The 14,528-nt window shown below is 45.1% G+C and overlaps 1 protein-coding gene across 2 annotated transcripts in view; it reads left to right on the plus strand.

Moving 5' to 3' along the window:
- Positions 1-14,528, plus strand: part of RGS14 (regulator of G protein signaling 14) — a 277,457-nt gene that overhangs the window by 218,179 nt on the left and 44,750 nt on the right. For both annotated transcript variants that reach the window (XM_075344512.1, XM_075344513.1), the window contains one exon: positions 5,283-5,409. In XM_075344512.1, coding sequence (XP_075200627.1) covers positions 5,283-5,409 — 127 coding nt within the window. The remainder of the gene's footprint in view (positions 1-5,282; positions 5,410-14,528) is intronic.

Raw genomic sequence — 14,528 nt, forward strand, 5'->3', positions numbered from 1 at the left:
TATTAACTAGACACACCTGTCCACAATCTAACACCACCACCACCAATGGCTTGTCTGGTGACAACAGTTGCTTATGTATAGCGCTCTCCTTGATGTCTCCAACATCGTTTTTGGCCATCATTTCTGCCCAGTGTGAATTGTCTTTCATCAGTGTACAGCACTGAGGCCCACTGATCCCTCATTCAGGGTCCCTCTCCTGGTCCATGCAAAACGATGATGACTGTGCCTGGTGGTATGGTCAGGAACCCTTGCAAGTCATCTAACACGCAGACCACGCTGATGTAAATGGTTTCACATGGTCTGACATAATAGTTGAGTGCCTTTCACCTCAAATAAATGTGCCTGGAGTTGTGTGGCATTCATCATATGGTTCCAAGGGGCAATTTTCACAACTAAGTGGTCATCAGTGTGTAGGTGACCAAAGGATGTCTACTTCCATGCCTTGCGGTGACTCTTCCAGTCTTTCTGTTTCCCTGTTGCAGCCTGCTGATGACACTCTGTGACACGCTCAGCTCAGTCTCAGTAGCCACTTACGTCTGAGAACATCTTGCTTGAAGCTTCACATTGGTGAGGTACTGTTAAACGTCTTGGTCTCACGATGTCAAAATGTGAACAGCATGATGATGAGGACTGTTTAAATACCAATTCTAATTGAACCCTGACATTTATTGGGCTATTCATGGATCAAACACCTGTTGTGAATTTTGCCATTAAGCTACTTGTTAGGGAACAGCAAGTTGTTCTAAAAGTATTGAAACATTGTACAGTAGGATATGTGCATTCAAACATTTAGAGAAGGTCACATTAAGTTCACCCTTAAAGATTAGATTTGAGTGGATTTTAGGATCATCCTGAAATTTCACCCAAATGCCAAATATCCCTAACTTTTTGTGAGTAGTGTAGATCAGAAACACAATCCATGTCTAGCATGAAATTGCTATGCACTTTGAGCTACACCCCCAATTCCAAGAAAGTTCGGATGAAGTGTATAATGTTATGAATACAAGAATGGAATGATTTAGAGTTTTTTATTGTTATATTTTATTCATGATAGAACATACTGTAGAATACGTATCAGAAGGTGACAGTTAGACATTCTTCCATTTCATTTGAAAAAAATCACCCAATTAGAAATTGATGGCAGCAACACATCTCAAAAAAGATAGAAACAGGGTTAAAAGAGTGCAGCAAAAGTAAATGTTACGGATGAAAAACAGCTAAAGGGTAAATTTTTAACTAAAAGCTGCTTTACACGCTACGATTTATCTGACGATCTCTTAAACGATGTGACACGCTCAGATCGTTGTTACGATTTGCCGAGATCGCACATAGGCCATTTATTTGCGATCACACGTAACGATCTCACAAACGACGCAACAGTGATCAGCGATATATTGTTTGACCACGGTGGTCGTTTGGATGTTGTACGTCGTTGGCAGGGTGTCAAACATATCAATAGGTCTGCTGCTATCCAAACGACAAACAATATTTTGAAACTGAATGACGTGTCAACGATCAACGATTTTCAACCTATTTGCGATCGTTCAGAGTCGCACGTAGGTGTCACACGCAACGACGTTGCTAACGATGCCGGATGTGCGTCACGAAACCGTGACCCCGACGACATATCGTCAGATAAATCGTAGCGTGTATCGCCGGCTTAAGTAACATGACTGTGTTAAGCATAACATGTTAGAGAGGCAGGGCCTCTCAAAAGCAAAGATGGTCAGACATTTACCATTCTTTAAGAATAGCATCTAAAAACTGTGGAACAATTTTAGAAGAATATTCCTTAACATAAAATTGCAAAGACTTTGAATAGCCCATCATCTTGCCCAGAGAAGACAGCAGCTTTTCTGGATATCATCAAAAGTTTCAGAGATTCTGAAAAAAGAAAGTGCACAACACACAAGCTTGATGTTCAAAATTGGATGATTGTGATCTATGGGGCCTCAGATAGTGCTGCATTAAAAAGAGTCATAATTCAGTCAAGTAAAGCAATGCGTGGGCTTAGGAATGCTTACAGAAATCATTGGCTGAGATCAGTTAGTTGTGCCATCCACATATGCAGGTTAAAGTTCTATCATGCAAAGAAGAAGTCATATATGTAATCATTGCGGGTTTGAGTGGGAGTGGACACACCGGGCCACAGCACACAGTACACCTGAGCGACATAACTTAGGCACATACGAGGTTTTCACCAGAGCCTCTGATCGTGAGGATGGACTGGTCTGCAACCAGGTGCTACTCAGGGAGACTCGGTGCTGCAACAACTGGCCCTTGGGGTATGGATACTGACAGTCTCTGATACAGCAGATGCAGCTGGGACAGCTCATGCGGCAGGCATGGCTGGTATAGGTAGATGCAGCAGGTATGGCAGGTACAGCTGGTGTAGATAGATGCAGCAGTGGGTGGCCAATGCAGCAGTGAGTGGACAGTACAGGATTCTCGACCTGTATGGAACGATGCAGCAGTGAGTGGCCGGTACAACAGGCTTGGCTGATATGGAATGATGCAGCAAGAGCAGTCGGTACAGTAGATTCAGCCAATGAGGAATGATGCAGCAGGATTGGCCAGAACTACAAAACAGACTGGTGTAGGTAACACAGCAGCAGCACATTGGTAAGGGACCTGAACAACTAGCAACCTGTCTCTAAGATTAGTCAAGTAATGGAAACTCCGGCACACTCACTATCACCCTTGGAGACACAGAAAAGTCAGAGACATGTAGCTGATATCAAAATCCTTTTCTTTTTATTTTGTGGTGAAAAACGTGTGACAAAAAAGTGCTGTACAATAGTCCGCCAATCTCAACGTTTCGGCCTATCTGGCCTTCTTCAGGTCGGACGGGCTCAAGGATGAAAGGACTGGAAGTAGATAAATGTGCACAGGACACCGTTGTAAGACCAATGCTAAACTGTAGTGAGGATTATGGACTACAGGGTAATCAATGTCAGGATACTCTATGCGTAGACAATGTCGGATAGTACTGTTATCAAGGCATATGGGTCTCAACCTTGTGTTGAATAAATGGTATAATGATACCGATTCGTACGCAGAATCTCTGGTTTATCTAAGAGCCATCACCTCAGTATTCCATGATATGTAGATTGGTCTATGACGTAGTCAGACGTCTAGAGTGGTTTATTTGGGTATGGTGATCCTTATTGAGGACTGAAATGGTGCATAAGGATCTGAGGTGGGAAGCCACGGTGCGGTCACATTCGTCAGCATTTAGTGGAAAACAGGACGTGCGGTTCACCCCTGCATTACACCAGCACATGTTACCTGGACTCCCACCACTGTATCTCTAGGACCCCTATCCAAACAAAATACGAGTGGAGTCTCAGCCAGTAAGTCATTTAAAACTAACAATGTTTTCCACTAAATGCTGACGAATGTGACCGCACCGTGGCTTCCCACCTCAGATCCTTATGCACCATTTCAGTCCTCAATAAGGATCACCATACCCAAATAAACCACTCTAGACGTCTGACTACGTCATAGACCAATCTACATATCATGGAATACTGAGGTGATGGCTCTTAGATAAACCAGAGATTCTGCGTACGAATCGGTATCATTATACCATTTATTCAACACAAGGTTGAGACCCATATGCCTTGATAACAGTACTATCCGACATTGTCTACGCATAGAGTATCCTGACATTGATTACCCTGTAGTCCATAATCCTCACTACAGTTTAGCATTGGTCTTACAACGGTGTCCTGTGCACATTTATCTACTTCCAGTCCTTTCATCCTTGAGCCCGTCCGACCTGAAGAAGGCCAGATAGGCCGAAACGTTGAGATTGGCGGACTATTGTACAGCACTTTTTTGTCACACGTTTTTCACCACAAAATAAAAAGAAAAGGATTTTGATATCAGCTACATGTCTCTGACTTTTCTGTGTCTCCAAGGGTGATAGTGAGTGTGCCGGAGTTTCCATTACTTGACTTATTTTTCTCCAGAGCACCCACGAGAGGTGATGCAAGGTTTTCTTTATAACTGTCTCTAAGATTAGACCACGTTGCCCAGGTACCTTCCATAAGGCGAGGGTACCATAAATACATAGTGCCGCTCACCCAGAGGGTGAGAGGCGCTTCCAGGCTATGACACCCTGGCTCCTTAAGAAAAGGTGCATGCGCACCCTAAGTGTTCAGGTCCTGGGAGCCAGGGGCAGGGTTGGGATAGAGCAGTCACCGCTGAGTAGCCGAGAGGGCGAGTGAGCCAGCGTCTCCACCAGGGGAGGGGGTAGGAAAGTGCGGGGACGCCAGTAACAGCGTTACAATATATCAATAAATCCAGAAATGCTGCCTTCTCTCTGGGCCAAAGCTAATTTAAATTGACTGAGGAAATATGAAAAAAAACTGTCTGTAGTCAGATGACTAAAAATTTGAAATTCTTTGAAATTCTTTATGGAAACCATAGATGCTGTGTCCTACAGACTCAAGGGACCATGCAGCTTGTTACCAACTCACAGTTTAAAATCCTGTTTTTAGGCTAGTGTAAAAAGAACAGTTTGTCAATAGGAGACCTGGCCCTGGCCCAGCTTTTTGGATGTATTGCTGTTATCAACTTGTGAGTAATTTTTGTCACATATAATGGAAAAACATGTAACTTTCATCTTCTGATCTGTGTTCTATATTCTGTTGTGAATAAGATATGGCTATAGGATATTTCCAAATTATTGTATTCTTATTTTCTTTACAGTTTACAGTGTCTTAACGTGTTTGGAATTGGAATTTTAAACAACATGACAGAATAAGAAAAGATAAACTCTCAGAAGCTTCTTGGCAGTTTTCAATCATTAATGTAACTGAAACTGGAATTTATATAAGCCATTGTGTGATTATATATTTCCTGTTGAATCAAAGTCAATTATAAACCAGTAATTTCTATTTAATGACATTTCTATGAACAGATTGTGCTTGTTGGCAGATTCTGTAGATCTTGTTCTCAGTTTAATGCTTTGGCTGTGGATATTGTACTGATGACAGATAGCGAGTAGCGACCAATATGGCAAATTCTACCAACAAGATTAAATATTTATTCACAATTTACGGAGGTTTTCCCATAATAAACATTTATCACCTACACACAGGATAGCTGATATAGGTGATCGCTGTGGTCCCACCTCCCGCTAAACTGCCCCTTCATCATTTGTATGGTAATCAATTCAGTCTGAAGGGGACAGGAGCCATTTTCATGGAAAGACTCATTCACGCATTTTTGTTAAAATTGTTTGTGCTGTATATTGACAATTAGCACATGTTTAGTTTACAGATTGAGTCCATGAATAAAAGTTTGCGCATTGTGTCTAAGCCCACAAAGACCATACATGAAGCTTTAGAGTCAGCATTGAAGAAGTATGGACTAGGGAACCAACATATTGTTCTACGGAAGGTGAGTACTGGAATTATATTCCCTAATCTTTTCTTATGGCTGGACTTGCTCCTCTTACATCCAAGAATATATAATAATGATAGCTATGCTTCTCTAGACTCTTATAGATTAGCAGATTTGTGACATACAGATCAGTCATAAGGCCCTATAGAAAATGTATGGTGTATATAGACTATACAGACCTAAATTAGAGCTTATTGCACAGTAAATGACTAAACTATACCTGGACCACCACCAGGTGGACCTCAGCATTCACTCAGTAGGTGTACTCCCCCTAACATTGGCTGAAAGAATACTATGAATGCCTAGAAGTAGGAGTGCAGTGCTTGGCTTGCTTCTTAGGCTATGTGCGCACGTTGCGTTTTTTTCCGCGTTTCTGCAGCGTTTTTAGCAGCAGCGTTTTTGCGCTAAAACGCATGCGTTTTTGATTGCCAGCAAAGTCTATGGGAAAAGCAGAAATCCTGTCTGCACTTTGCTTTTTTTTCAGCAGCGTTTAATTTGCATATTTGTGGTCAAAAACCATGCTGAAAAAGAAGCAGCATGTCAGTTGTTTTTGCCATTTCTGCAGCGTTTCCTTAACATTGGAGTCAATGAGAAATGGCAAAACGCAACCAAAATCACAATTCCTGCGTTTTTCATGCTTTTTACCTGCTTTTCCACTGCGTTTTTGGCTCCAAAAAGGCATGCTTTTCTGGACAAAAATTAAAGGGTTCTAATGTTCCTTTACACACACACAATAACCGAAAATTTAAATGATAAAAAATTATAAACTTCACCTATTTTTCTGATAAAATGTGCATAACCACTAATTTTTCATTAAAATTGATAATTTTCCATATAGTTTAATTAAAAGTTAATTTTATACTTTTTTTCTCTTTTTTCATTCTTTTTGACTAATTCAACTTTATTTCTCAGTGTCTTGATCTCAAAAACGCATCTGCAGAAACGCAGGTGAAAACGCAGGTAAAAAGCGCTAAAAACGCACTAAAAACGCGGTAAAAACGCATGTGTTTTTAGCGCTAAAAAATGGTCAAAAGCCATTTGGTCAAAAACAAAGGGAAGGAAAACGCGCAGAATAAACTGCAGGTACTCCGACGCAACGTGCGCACATAGCCTTACTGTGGCCTCCATAGCAGTGGAATGGTCTGCAATTGTGATAGGTATGCAACCTCAAATGGCCAGACATAAAACTGCCAAAAAAACTCCCCTTGTATCAGCTGATAGGTATTAAGGCATGCCATAGCATTTTTGAATGTGTTAAATCATGAATTTAATTATTTTGTAGCAATTTCTGAACAACCATTTTATTTGTACAGAAGATGTTACATAGTTACCTAGTTGGTGTTGGTTGCATGTACTGTATATAAAGCAGTCTCAGGAGCTGAGCCTGCTCTTTAGGGTACTCTCACACTGGACCAGTGCAATGTGAGAAAAAAAATCACATTGCACATGGACCAATGTTAGTTAATGTGGCAGGGCAGATTTGCAAGTTTTCCTCAGCTCAAATCGGCCTGAGGAAAAAACTTGCAGCATGCTGCGACTGCGCTCGTCTATCGGACACGACTAATTAATGCAAGTCAATAAGTGCAAGAAAAAGTCAAACATTACACACATGTCCATGAGACATCTGTATGACATCCATTTATTAGCTATACATTCTGTAGGATAAATGGTCATGTTGATTGTAGAATAATAGCTACTGAGAAAAAACAAAATGTGTAGAGAGAAATAAACTGCATAATCTTCATTTTCTTTTTTCCATTGGACATCTTTATTTACCAGCAGCATAGCACTTCATAATCATATAGCAGTTAGCAACAAACTTAAGAAGCCGATGAAGCACAGCGAGATATCTGGACAGGTGATTGGAGAATCCAAACCTGGGTTCTTCAAGCTAATTTTTGGACTCCACCAGCTGGAACCATGGTTATTGGGTTGACGTTCTGTAAAAACACCGGTGATTCGAGCAGACCTCTTTTTATATCCCTCAGCTCCCATTTCAGGGCATTGTGTCCCAAAGAATTGGGGAATATAATCATGGCTGTTCTCTCACTGTTTGCTAGTTCAATTGTCCTCCAGATGACACAGACTAGTTCATCTCAAGGTGCTGAAGCAATCCCCAACCAGCAGGCATTCCACGAGGTAGCATACAAAAAAGGTACCAGACAGTCCCACATGAAACAATGACCCATGTCCCTTGACTCATCAAACAAAAGAACAATAGTTAGTTACATAGTTACACAGGTTAAAAAAAGACCTAGGTCCATTTAGTTCAAGCTTCCTCCACCAATTATACATCTTGTCATTAAGTCATTTATAACCGACAATCTTGTGTGTACTGAGGAAATCATCCAGCCCTTTTTTAAAAGCTGTAATAGTACCTGCCATTACTACCTCTTGTGGTAGCGCACTCCACAGTCTGGATGCTCTAACTGTAAAGAACCATTTCCTATTTAGCTGTTGGAAACGCTTTTCTTCCACTTGCAGTACCCCTGATAGTCCATAAGAAGTATCAGCTCACCGTGTATACGCTCACTCCTGGAGCACAAACAGGCACTGCCACAGCCCAAGTAATCTGAAAAAAAGATGTGGAATCCAGCTCTTCAAGTGAAAGAGAACCTCGATTTTATTTTAACATGCAGATACAGCAACTGACATGACCAGCGCTACACGTTTCAGGTGAATAGGATCACCCTTAATCATGATTAAGGGTGATCCTATTAACCTGAAACGCATAGCGCTGGTCATGTCAGTTGCTGTATGTGCATGTTAAAATAAAATCGAGTTTCTCTTTCCCCTGAAGAGCTGGATTCACGTCTTTTTTTCAGAGTGTCCCCTGATCCTTAGTACTGTCTTAGCAAGCAATAAGTCATGTGCCAGTGCTTTATATGGACCACACATGTATTTATACAGACTGTATAAATAAGATCTCCTCTGAGGCGTCTTTTTTCTAAGCTAAACAGATCTAACTTTTTCAACCTGTCATTGTCGCGGGCGGAGGGGACGCGCTCGCCACGCTCGGGTCCGGGGCTTCTGCTGCTGCTGCTCGGTGGCTCGAGCGGTGGGCCGGACCCGGGGATTCGAGCAGCGCTCCTCACCCGTGAGTGAAAAGGGATGGTTTGGTTAGGGAGATTGTTCGTGATGCCACCCACGGGACGTGGTGATGATGGCACCCCCGCTGCTGGTGACAGGGATCCCGGGAGAGATGGTAAGGAGCAGCTAGGATGTTGTCCCCTTCGTGGGTAGGGGGGTTGGTGCTCCCGGGGCCCGGTGGTGTAACAAGGAGGCTGGATGGCTGGGGTGCAGGGTTGCAGTGACAGCGCGGCGCGGTGCCGGACGGCACTGGTATACTCACTCAGACAATCACTGACAGAGTCTCTGGTAAACCAAAACGGCCGGATGGACGGGTCCCGCAGCCGGCTGCAGTATTGTTGTGCTCTCCCCGGATGGCTGATGGTGGCTGTCTTTCCCTGCACCTTTTAGAATGTTCTGACTCCTGTGGTTGCCCACCGGTAGTTCTCTCCCCGGCGTATAGGTGCCGTAGGAGCCCGTTTTGCCCGCAGGCACTGTCCCTTGGATCTCTAGCCTCTGGCGGTGGCTGTATATCCTCACAGTGTGAGCGGTTGCCTTCTGTCGGGACTTGGTTGTTGGGAAACCCCTGGGGTTCCTGTCACTTTCGGATTTGACCGTTGTCGGCGGCTCCAAGCCTAGTCGGGGTCCGATGGCCCTGCCTTTGTGCTTAGCTTCACTCCGCTCCCCGGTTCTGTACTGGCGGGCCACTGCCCGACCCCGGTCCTACGGTTCCACAGAGATCCACTAACCAACCTGGCTGACAGTGCCTGGGCTCCTACCCAGACACTAACAGTTTCTGTCCTCTCACTTTCACCTCCAAACTGAACTCCTCTCCACTCCAAAACTAAACTAAAACTGACTGCTTTTTCCCACCTCCAGGCCTGTGAACTCCTTGGTGGGTGGGGCCAACCACCTGGCTCCGCCCCACTTGGTGTGGACATCAGACCCTGGAGGGAGGCAACAAGGGTTTTGTCTGACTGGTGTGAACTATCCAGGGGAGGGGGTGTGTGTGGTGTTATGTCTGTGACTACCTGGCTAGTCCAGGGCGTCACATCATCATATGGGAGGCCTTCCATTCCTGGTAGTAGTCTAGTTGCCCGCCTTTGAACTGACTCGAACTTCTGAATGTCCTTTTTAAAATGAGGAGCCAAAAACTGGATCCCATATTCCAGATGTCGCCTTACAAGTGATTTATAGAGGGTTAACAATACATTGGGATCACGGGATCTAATCTCTTTTATTATACACCCTAAAATCTTGTTTGCTTTTGCAGCAATTGAGCACATTGAGTGCTGCTGTAACCAGAATACCCAAGTCCTTCTCTTGTTCTGTAGTCCCGACTTTACTTCCATTTAATGTATATGCAGCAATAGGATTACTCCGTCCTAGGTGCATTACTTTACAATTATCAACATTAAATCTCATTTGCCAAGTATCTGCCCATTCTGACATCTTATCCAGATCTTTTTGTAATATTGTACTATCAAGGTCAGTTTTTAATATCCTGCATAGTTTGGTGTCATCATCAAAGACTGACACTTTACTTTAAATCCACAAGGTCATTAATAAAGAGATTAAAAAGAATAGGTCCTAGCTAGAGATGAGCGAACTGGTCCCGGTTCGGCTCGAGGTCGGTTCGTCGAACGGAGGTCCCGTTCGAGTTCGGTTCGTCGAACGTTCGACGAACCGAACTCGAACCGCATAGGAAACAATGGCAGGCATTCACAAACACATAAAAACACCTAGAAAACACCCTCAAAGGTGTCCAAAAGGTGACAAACAACTCACAACACAACACAAACACATGGGAAAGTGACAAGGACATATACTCATGCGAAAACAAAAGAGCAGGACAAGGAAAAAGAGGAGGACACACAGATATAGGCATGGCACGCCTTTCTAAAATCATGTAAAACACTGCAAGGTGACTCCAAGCGGAGTCTCCCTTTTTTCCAAAAATTGGGCCACACACACACCCACCCCTTCAGTGGCAGCAGTTGTGCCCCAGTTGTACACTTCACAGCTAGATTTGCATCAAGCACATTCAAAAATATGCCATAATTAACCGTCCCCAGCATGACACCGGGGTAGGTAGATAAAGTCTTTGCTGAACCATGACTTGTTCATCTTGGCTCCTTTTAAAAAACACAGCAAGCAATGGTTACGCCAAGTGGAGTCTCTCTTTTTTCCAAAAATTGGGCCACACAGACACCCCATCAGTGGCAGCACTTGTGCCCTAGTTGCAAACAGGATGTTTTGATTTGCATCAAGCACATTCCAAATCCACAAGCATTTACTCTCCCCAGGATGACACAGGGGTAGTAAATTCCTTGTGGATCCATGACTTGTTCATTTTGATGAACGTCAGTCTGTCCACATTGTCACTGGACAGACGCGTGCGCTTATCTGTCAGCACACACCCAGCAGCACTGAAGACACGTTCAGAGACAACGCTGGCAGCTGGACATGACAAAATCTCCAAGGCGTAAGTTGAGAGCTCTGGCCATTTTTCAAGATTTGAAGCCCAAAATGAGCAAGGCTCCATTTGCAAAGTCATGGCATCGATGTTCATTTGGAGATACTCCTGTATCATCCTCTCCAGCCGTTGACTATGTGTCAGACTTGTTGTCTCTGGTGGCCTTGCAAAGGACGGTCTAAAAAAATTATGAAAAGATTCCATAAAATTGCTGTTACCAGCACCAGATACGGTGCTACTGGTACGGGTAGACTGTTGAAGATGACGAGACCGTCCCATGTTTGTCAAGTTACAACTGGGAGATTCACTCCCTGCACCTGCACGGTTGTTTGGTGGAAAAGCCGAGCCAAGATCGAGTAACAGCTTCTGCTGATACTCCTGCATACGTGCGTCCCTTTCTATGGCTGGAATTATGTCACAAAATTTGGACTTGTACCGGGGATCCAATAGTGTGGCAAGCCAGTAGTCATCATCACTTCTAATTTTGACAATACGAGGGTCATGTTGGAGGTAGTGCAGCAAGAAGGCGCTCATGTGTCTTGCGCGGCCATGCGGACCAAGTCCACGCTGTGTTTGTGGCATAGAGGTGCTAACCATTCTTTCTTCCTCTGACATTTCCCCCCAACCTCTTTCAACTGAAATTTGACCAAGGTCTCCCTCATCCGCTGAGTCTTCCATGTCCATGGACAGTTCGTCCTCCATTTCTTCATGTTCTCCTGCACCTTCCTCAACATTTCGCCTGCTACCATGCGCCCTTGTTGATCCCTGTCCCCCATGGTCCCATACCTGCCGCCTTGGTGATGATGAACGTCTGGACCTTGGTGATGTTGTTGTGTTTTGCGCATATGAATCCTCCTGTAGTTCCTCCCCTTCCTGTTGTCCCACCCCCTGACTCCGAATAGTGTTTAGCGTGTGCTCCAGCATGTAAATGACTGGAATTGTCATGCTGATAATGGCATTGTCAGCGCTAAACATATTCGTCGCCATGTCGAAACTCTGCAGAAGGGTGCATAGGTCCTTGATCTGAGACCACTCCATCAGGGTGATCTGCCCCACCTCTGCATCTCGTTGGCCCAGGCTATACGTCATGACGTATTGCACCAGGGCTCGACGGTGCTGCCACAGTCGCTGTAACATGTGGAGAGTCGAATTCCAGCGTGTCGGCACATCGCATTTCAGGTGATGAACCGGCAGGCCGAAAGACTTCTGGAGCGATGCAAGTCGCTCAGCTGCGGCGGTTGAACGGCGGAAGTGAGCAGACAGTTTTCGTGCCCTGGTCAGAAGGCCATCTAGGCCGGGATAGTGTGTTAAGAATTGCTGGACAACAAAGTTCAACACGTGAGCCATACAAGGCATGTGTGTCACCTTGCTCAGGCGAAGGGCCGCACCCAGGTTTGCAGCATTGTCGCACACGGCCTTACCAGGCTGCAGGTTGAGTGGAGACAACCATTTATTAAACTCGGACTGCAGAGCTGACCACAACTCCTCAGCTGTGTGACTCCTATTCCCAAGACATGTCAAGCTAAAGACCGCCTGATGCCGTTGCGCTCTGCTGCCAGCATAGTAATGAGGGGTGCGTGATTCCTTCTGCGCAGTGAGAATGCTGGTGGCCTGACCAGGCAGGCTTGGGGCGGAAGTGGAGGACACAGATGAGGTGGAGGAGGCAGAAGCAGTGGCGGAACTTGGACAGACAGAGGATTGACACACAAGTCGTGGGGACGGCAAAACTTGTGCAGCAGACCCTTCACCATCTATCACCATAGTTACCCAGTGCCCAGTCAGCGACATGTAATGTCCCTGTCCATGCTTACTGGTCCAAGTATCGGTGGTGAAATGCACCCATTGACACACAGAGTTTCTCAAGGAAGCGGTGATGTTGTGTGCGACATGCTGGTGTAGCGCGGGCACACCTTTCTTAGAGAAGTAGTGGCGACTGGGCATCTGGTACTGGGGCACAGCGACAGACATAAGGTCTCTAAAATCCTGTGTGTCCACCAGGCGGAAAGGCAGCATTTCGGTAGCCAAGAGCTTACAGAGGGATAAAGTCAACCTCTTAGCTTTGTCATGGGTCGCAGGAAATGGCCTTTTATTTGTCCACATCTGAGGGACAGAGATCTGGCTGCTGTGTGTAGACGGTGTTGAGTAGGGTGTTGAGTAGGGTGTCCCTGGAAAAATGCAGCTTTGTGAGGAAAGTGCAGGCGGAGACATGATGTCGCCTTCATCCAACGTTGGTGCTATCGATGTCTGAGAGAGCTGTACACACGCACTTGTTTCCCCTTCCAAACCAACTGACGACCTACCAAGCAAACTGCCTGTTGCGGTTACAGTGGTGGAAGTTGTGCGTGGAAAACCAGGTGTGACAGCTGTTCCCACCGTCCTAGAAGATGAAGAGCGCGCGGATGCACTGGAAGGGGCCGGCGGTGGATGGTTCACTCCACTAGACCGCATTGCAGCACGGTGAGCTTCCCACCGGGACATATGATATTTATTCATGTGACGATTCATGGAAGAAGTTGTCAAACTGCTGAGGTTTTGACCTCTACTAAGAGAACCATGACAAATTTTACAGATCACATAATTTGGGCGATCTTTTGCTATGTCAAAAAAGGACCAGGCTAGGCAAGGCTTAGAGGGCATGCGACTTGTTGATCCACCCCGACTAGTGCTCAGAGGCAGAGTGGTGGCTGAGGATGCAGTTGTAGACGTGCTACCAATACTCCGACTCTGTCCAGGAAGGCGCAAGGTAACTTCGTCATCAGTTGCATCCTCCTCCACCACCTCTGTTGACCTCCTCGAGTGCCTGACTGTGGGTTGACAGTAGGTGGGATCTAGAACTTCATCAATTGTTGTGTTTGCACTCCCCTCACCCTCAGACCGAGCCACTTCTTGCCCTGACCGAATATTTTAAGTTGTCATCCCAATCTGGTATCTGCGTCTCATCGTCATCAGTATGTTCCTCATTGTCTATAACAACAGGTGTTACAGTTGGTGAAAAAGGGTCAACATTATGCTCAGAAACTTGGTCCTCACGGCCTGAATCAGTGTCACAAAGGTTCTGGGCATCACTGCAGACCATTTCCTGTTCTGTACTCACTGTAGCTTGGGAGCAGACCTCTGATTCCCATGCTATAGTGTGACTGAACAGCTCTGCAGACTCAGCTATCTCAGTTCCACCATACTGTGCAGGGCAGATGGAGACTTCAGAGCTGGGAGAAAGCAAGTTTGATTGGGATGACAACTCAGAGGACTGGTGTTTTTGGATGCGGTAGTTGAGGTGGTGGAGAGGGCACTTGTTGGACCACTTGAGATCCATTCAAGCATTTTCCTTTTTTGGCCATCATCTACCTTTGTTCCAGTTGTCCGTGTCTGTAAAAAAGGGAGCACATCGGATTGTCCACGGTAAGTAGTAGACATCTTATTTTTGCTGGAAGATGGTCTATCTTCAGCAGATGTTAATGGAGCTTTGCCACCTTCACCACGGACAAACCCTTTATTTCCTTTTCCAACACGCCTCTTACCCTTTCCACCAGCATCTGTCATTTTGCCACTCATTTTGATTGCGACAAGATTG

This window comes from Anomaloglossus baeobatrachus, chromosome 4 (assembly GCF_048569485.1).
Source record: "Anomaloglossus baeobatrachus isolate aAnoBae1 chromosome 4, aAnoBae1.hap1, whole genome shotgun sequence".
In the NCBI taxonomy this organism is placed as follows: Eukaryota; Metazoa; Chordata; class Amphibia; order Anura; family Aromobatidae; genus Anomaloglossus; species Anomaloglossus baeobatrachus.